This window comes from Balaenoptera borealis (assembly GCF_965194805.1).
Source record: "Balaenoptera borealis genome assembly, chromosome: 1".
Classification (NCBI taxonomy): Eukaryota; Metazoa; Chordata; class Mammalia; order Artiodactyla; family Balaenopteridae; genus Balaenoptera; species Balaenoptera borealis.
This window is the reverse complement of record NC_138860.1, coordinates 187439918-187447234: the sequence shown is the minus strand read 5'-3', so window position 1 is coordinate 187447234 and position 7317 is coordinate 187439918. Positions and strand designations below refer to the sequence as shown.

The following is a 7317-nucleotide window of genomic DNA, read 5'->3' as shown; positions in this document are numbered from 1 at the left end:
GGCTGATTCACTTCGCTGTATGGCAGAAACTAACACAACATTGTAAAGCAATTATACTCCAATAATAAAAATAAACTAAAATGGATAACCAACAAGGACCTACTGTATAGCACACGGAACTCTGCTCAATGATATGTGGCAGACTGGATGGGAGGGGAGTTTGGGGGGAAATGGATACATGTACATGTATGGCTGAGTACCTTTGCTATGCACCTGAAACTATCACAACATTGTTAATCGGCTATACTCCAATGTAGAATAAAAAGTTAAAGTAAAAAAAAAAAAAAAGGAATTATCTCTATTAGCAAAAAAAAAAGTAGGGAATAACTGAATAAATTATGACAAATCAACTGGAATGCCAGGCTGCCACTTCAAGGGATAATTATGAAAATTACGTAGGGACATGGAGACATGTTATGAACGTCATGTTAGGTGACTAAAGCAAAATACACTTGTGTGCCTGGGTAAAAATGTGTTGGCACATGGACAGCAGCATGACGGCCACAGGGATGAGAGAACATGGGGGCCTTATTTCTCCTAACGGTCTGCTCATGACAATTTAGGTATTCTCCCAAGTGCTATGTGTTTTGTCTGCTGTGACCCTCATCCCTTCTGAGACCTTGCTAGCAGAGTGTTAACTCTTGGGAAAGGCCTGGGCCCGGGACACTTCTCTACCAAGACATGAAGAGCCCGCACAGCCTGTGCTGGGCTTTTAACCCTGGGAGGGACTATCTTTCCGTCTCAGGCTCAGTGTGCGCTCCAGGGTTCTGCTTAAAGCACATACAGCAGTGGCCAAAGGCCCGCCCCCAGCTTCTGTATTTCAGCCCTCACGGGGTTGGGGGGGAGAGGGTGGGGTCCTCCCACGCAGCACAAAGTGGGGCGTGTGCAGCCTCCAGGCCTGCGGATCCACTGGCTGTGGGGTAGCGGATGCTTTGCCGGGAGCTGGATCTGGCACGTGCTCTCTCTCCTCTTCTGCAGTAAGTAGACGCTGTACCGCGTGAGCATGGTGTGTGAGTGGTCTGTCCTCAGCAACCTTGAATCATGCACTCATCTCTCCCCTGGGGGGCACTTCCCTGCCTTTTAACCTTGACTGCACAGCCTGGTCCCCAGTGAACAGTGAAATCTTAACATTTCTATTTCTACCACGTCTGTCCAAGGCCATCTAGGCTTTTTCTATCATGTCCCTGAAAGACCTTCCAGCCTCTTCCCATTGCCCCATGCCAAAGCCACTTCCATATTTTTAGGTATTTGTTACAGCTTCCCCTGCTTCTCAGCACCAAGATCTGTATGAGTTTCCTGTGGCCACTGTAACAAATTACCACACATTTAGTGGATTAAAACCACACAAATATATTACCTGACAGTTCTGGAGGTCATAAGTCTGACAAGGGTCTCAGTGGGCTTAAATCAAGGTGTCGCCTTTCTGGAGGCTGTAAGGAAAGGCCATTTCTCTGCCTTTTCCGGCTTCTAGAAGCCTTCCTGCATCTTCAAGGCCAACAATATCAGACTGAATCTTTCTCATGCTGCCATCTTTCTGGTTCCTCCTGCCCCCTGTGATTACATTAGTCCCACCTGAATAATCCACAGCAGTCTCCCATCTCAGGGTTCGCAGACCACAGTTATCTCTCAGTTTGTTCCTAAGGACTCTCGAATGCCAGTCCACTCGATCTTTCCACTTTATCAGCCGAATTCTGTATCCTTTTGGCAGAAATCACAATACCTAGTCACAATGCTTACAGTCTAATAACACTGATTCAACGCTGTATGCCTCCCCTCCTTTCTCTGAGTCAACCGCAGAAACAAAGTCAAGCTGATGGCAAAACCAAGCCCCTTCCTGCTGTTCCTTCTGCTTGAAACATTCCTCCCCCACGTCTCAGGTCAAATGTCACCTCCCTGGGGAGGTCCTCACTAGGAGCTTACGAAAGTAACCCACACCCCTCACCCAGCACTCTCCAACGCTTTCCCCTGAGCACTATCTGAAATGACCTCCAGTATTTGCTTACTTGTATTTTTGACCATTGGATCCATTACATCCACAGCCTGGCACATTGTAGGTGCTCAACAAATATTTCTTGAATGAATGAATGTCCTTGATTCATGATGCTCCATCCCCCACTACCCTCCAAACACCTTATCCTCCCTTGCTGTACAAATCTCACCCATTCTTAGAGGCTCAGCTCACCACCTTTTCCTTGAAGACCACTCCAGGTCACGTCCATTCAGTCAACATTTACTAAGTGCCAACAAGTGTCAAGCTCCCTATCAGGCACCGGAGCCGCTCGGATGGTTAATGCTCAGAGCAGACTCACAACTAGATACAACAGCCTTCTGTCAATTCTTATTGCCCCGTAATTCCTTTTTGCATGTGGTCTGCATCTTCCTGCCTAGACTATAAATTCCTTGAAGACAGCAGATGCCATATAGGCAACTCTGCCGTGTCCCAGTGCTGAGCTGAATGTTGGGCGACTGGAGAGCCCTCAGCAGCACTCGATCAGCTGGTTAAGGAATAACAGGCGAGGGGAGGAAGAGGAACTGTCCACGGGTAAGAGAACCAAACCACCACGCGCTTTTACGATGAAACCCATGCAAGTGAGGGTCAGAACGGCAGCTACCTGCCGCCTCATTCTTCCTCTGGGGACTGAGGAACCAGCCCTCGAGGAAGCGGATTGAAGATGGCAAGACTCTGTGTCACTTTCATTCCAAAGAGGGACTTCAGACTCTGCCCTCCAAGCTCTTCCATAACAAACATCGCCAGGGTTGCTGCCCTCCCATTCCTGAAGTCTGTCTTCTGCTGGTTAAGTGACCTCAGGACAGAGGGCAATGTAGTGAGGTTTCCATGAAGAAAAATCCATTCAATTTAAAGGACTGAAATTTATTCTGTGGTCACATCCTCCCTATATAGTAAAATGCCCTTTCTTTTAAATCACCTACTTCTCATTATGATAGTAGTTGAGAGTTATTATTATTATTTTAGGTTTTTTTTTGGCCACACCACGCAGTGTGGGATCTTAGTTCCCTGACCAGGGATTGAACCCACGCCCTCGGTAGTGAAAGCACGGAGTCCTAACCACTGCACCACCAGGGAATTCCCTATTTTAGGTTTTTACTTACAAAATAAAAAGGCAGCCCAATGCTAGTTCACCCAGTTTTGGTCTGTGAAATCCAGAAGCGTGGAAACCACTGGTGAAAGCTACCTGCCTCATGGGGTTATGAACGTGTTGCCTTGGGGCTGGCAACTCGTCCAATTATGCTCTCCCTACATCAGCTCAGCCTCACGCTGCTCTGCTCTCGCACTTAAAATCCTCCCGGCCAAGACTCAAAACAACACCCAGTGAGCCCTGCCGCGTGCTCTTGGCACCGTGGATACACAGCAGCGAACAAACAGGGTCTGTAGCCCCTCACCGCCATCTCTCTCACTTGCTAACTGTCCTGACCTTGACTGACCTTGATCAGCATCCACGGACCTCCCATCTCCTGACATTTTCTAATGGAGTGACTCTTTAAATTGCAAATCAGATCAGAATTGTCGGACTCAAGTCAACCAGTGACTTCCCGTCACGTTCAGAATAAAATCCCCAGTCCTCCTGGTGGCCTGCTGAGTCTCTGCCAGCCACCGCCTTCCTTTCCCTCTCTGCTCCGGCTCCACCGACCTCCCTCGCGAGCTGCGGCCAGCCCTCTCTCACTTCAGGACGTTTGCACCGGGCCGGTGCTTGTGCAGATTCTCTTGTGGCCGCCCCCTCCCTCCCTCCCTCAGGGAGGCCTTCCTCCCCCTCCCTGGAAAGCAGCCGTTCTCCACCTGTCACCCTCACGCTACCCGATCTTTCTTTATCGCACCTCTCACTCAGTGACATGGTTTTCTTCACTGTTGCAGCCCCAGTGCCTGGAACACAGTAGATGCTTGATAAGCATGTGTGTTTCCCCCGAATCTACATCCTTGCTCTTCTGGCTTCAGAGCCATACGGTCAACTTCCTTCTAGATGCCTGCCGTGTGTTCCGTGAGCTCCCCCATCTCAACAGGTCCAAAAATGTTAGTCTTCTCCCAAAACCTGCCACTCAGCTCCCCAAACCATTCGCCATTGGCCCCTGTTAGAAACCTGGCACGTATGCCAGATGCCTCACTTACAGTGGCCGAGTGGCCCTTAAATCCCACCAAGTCTCTCTGAATTCTCCCTCACTTCTTGGCCTCACCACTGCTGGCTTTGCAGGGCCCTCATTATTTCTCACCGATCGGTCTCCCTCCCCAAGTCCTGCCTGGTCTTGTTACTGCAACTCTCTGAAACTCAACGGTCACGTACCACCAGGTTTATCTTTTTTTTTTTTTGGCTGCATTGGGTCTTCGTTGCTGCGCACGGGCTTTCTCTAGTTGCGGTGAGCGAGCAGGGGCTACTCTTCGTTATGGTGTGCGGGCTTCTCATTGCGGTGGCTTCTCGTTGCTGAGCACGGGCTCTAAGTGGGCAGGCTTCAGTAGTTGTGGCACGTGGGCTCAGTAGCTGTGGTGCACGGGCTTAGTTGCTCCATCGTGTGGGATCTTCCCGGACCTGGGATCAAACCTGTGTCCCCTGCATTGGCAGGCGGATTCTTAACCACTGCGCCATCAAGGAAGTCCCGCCACCTTTATCTTGAGGACAAGGTTCAGGCTCAGTGTGGCTCACAGGGACCTACAGGATCTAATTCGGGCTTTCTGGCTTCACGTTCACACCAAGCTACCTGGCGTTCCCCTCAAACCCTCTCATCTCTCTGTGCTGTTCCTCGCCTGGAATGACCATTCTTCTCTTTCCTACTGCATTTTCTCCTGGAGAAATCCTTTTTGTCTTTCCTAATTTGCCATCTTCCTTCTGTGCAACCATAGCACCAGGCCCATCTCTTTCTCCTCCTGTTGTATTTTACCAACCCATGTAAATCCACATATCTATAAATATTTCTATGTGTAGCCACCTGCGTCTATATTCAGCTGAACAATATCTCCAACTCTAGTCTATTATCACATGGATCATTCTAGACTCTCTCTCTTGGCTTATCTGTAATTTCTCACTGCAACTGTGAGATGGTTCCCAGCATCTGCCATCCACTTACTTGTTTAATCCCAGTATTCATGTAGAGTGGTCTCTCACTGTATTTTCCCTGTGTGTTTGTCTACAAGATCAACATTCACTCCCAAGCACTTAAAAATAACTAAGTGCTTAATACACACCAGGCACTGATCTAAAAGCTACAAGCATAGTATTTAATTCTCATAACCAACCATGTGAGGCATTTACTATTAGCTCAACCAAAAGGGAAACCGAGGTACAGAAAAACCAAATAAGTTGTCCAAGTGGCTCAATTACTAAGTGGCAGAACCATGGTTGACCCCAGAGAATAGACACACAGAATCATGAACTCCAGGGCCTCCCCTGGTTTAGGGGTGCTGCAGGTAACATGAGCTGAATTAATAATGCCACAGTCCCTTAATTCTGACATTCTGGCCTTACTGTTTCTCAGCACTGCAAGCTGCCATCTATGGTTGTTTTCTGTGCCCCCTCACACTGTAGGTCCCTGTGGCAGAAGGTAAGGATGGTTCAACCACAGCATCGTGCTCTTTAATTTGTCTGGGCCTTCACTACTTTTGTAAGTCATGGAATTCACCACCTGGGGAATCCCCATTCCACCCCCACGAAAGCTGCTCCCAACCCCACCTCTGTCCCACCCGGCCCCTGGCCTCTGCCTCCCTAACTCCCAGGAGAAGATTTCACATCCTGTCAGAAGCCTTTCAGCAGGTGGTCCCTCCACTTTCCTTTCCTACGCCTCAGTTTTCTCCACCTTTTTGTACACGCCCTCTTCACACACACCCCTCTATGAAAGCCTCTAGCTCTGCTGTGTGTAGGGGGCACTGCCTCCTTCTCCCAACACCCTTCCCTGTCTACCTTCAGGGCCCCTCGGTGTTTGCTATGCACCTTCAGGACCCCTTGGTGTTCGCTATGCACCTGAACACATGCAGAGGCTTCCCCAACCTTAAGTCTTAAAAATCACAACTTAGCGACCACCTCATCTCTCACTCCTCCCCCTTCTTTCAGCAAATATCGTCTGAGGGGCCTCCTCCATGCCAGGTTCTTTTAGGCGGTGGGGATTCCGGGATAAACAAAACTGGCCAAACCCCTGCCCTGAAGGGGCTGACACGCCAGTGCAGCCAAGCTGCTTGAAGGAGCAGGGAATGCCCCCCTGCCCTCCACCGGCTCACAGAAAAGCAGCACATCTTGGTGAAAAGTGATCATATTTGTTTTATTGAGTATACAGAGGCAATGCTATTGTCCTCTAATAATATAATTTGGGAACAATAATCTCTGACTTGGTTAAAGTCTCCATAGGGACCTGCTTCCCAGATTCCTAGACATCATTACTTGTGACATCATACTTTTCAAAACTAGTGTTTCTGGAGGTGGATCTCACAAGAGGATGGATTCCACCCTGAACACGTGCCCGTGGCCCCCGGAAGACTACGGGACTGGAGAAGAATTAGTTTCTTTGGCCACGTTTGATTCCTCCCATCTCGACACCACGGTAATGGTTTTCATTATAAGAGCCGGTGTTGCCAGGAGCCACACAATGGCTGACCCAGCATGGTTGAAGGACAGCTGCTCGGCATGCCCTGGGGTTGGTGACGGGTCAACCTGGAAAGAGACAGCGTGGCTTTAAGAACTGCACAGAAGCCCTTACGACAGTCCCATCAGGGTCTGCCTTCCACACCGGACTTGTCCTAGTTCTGGATTCATAGCCCAGGAGGGAAGCTCCACGCAGACCCGATTAACAGGCTCCTGCTCTCGAGTTACAGCCCCGCAGTAGAGGGCGGAAAGTCCTTTAGCTCCTCCTTTTCTGGGTGCACCTCTGACACTTTGTTCATCTTGCTGAAGATCTGACTGATTTCTATGAAGGTCTTGGCCTTGGTCTCGGGGACAACCAGGAAGGTGTAGATGGTGGTGAGAAGACATATCACGGCAAAAATGATAAAGCTGTAAGCTCCGAGGCCCACCTGTGGGAGGGGAGAGGGTCCACGTTCTTGAAAAGGTTCTCGATTTACTGCTTGAGTATTTTGTGCATTTGGGGCCCCTGGGTCACACTTACTTGAATGAACGGGAAGATCAAGCCCACAGTGAAGTTGGAGAGCCAGTGGACACTGCCCCCCACCATGTAGGCAGACGGCCGGGAGGACTGCAGGAAGATCTCGGTGATGAGCAGAGCGGGGATAGGACCTGGGGAAGAAGAAGAAGAGCTGTCTTCCCTGCCGGCCGAGCAAGCCCACAAAGGGTCCTGGAGCCCCTGCCCATGCAAGGTTCCAGGGGC

The 7317-nt window shown here is 49.8% G+C and overlaps 1 protein-coding gene across 4 annotated transcripts in view; it reads right to left on the bottom strand.

The window, feature by feature from the left end:
- Positions 1–6237: 6237 nt before the first annotated feature.
- SLC2A5 (solute carrier family 2 member 5) overlaps positions 6238–7317 on the bottom strand; it is a 63634-nt gene continuing 62554 nt past the window's right edge. For 3 of the 4 annotated variants that reach the window (XM_082390703.1, XM_082390704.1, XM_082390701.1), the window contains 2 exons: positions 7099–7226; positions 6238–7006 (listed from right to left, as the gene is read on the bottom strand). In XM_082390703.1, the coding sequence (XP_082246829.1) occupies positions 6803–7006; positions 7099–7226 (332 nt within the window). In that variant the 3' untranslated portion in view covers positions 6238–6802. The remainder of the gene's footprint in view (positions 7007–7098; positions 7227–7317) is intronic. The other variant, XM_082390702.1, reaches the window with a different exon arrangement.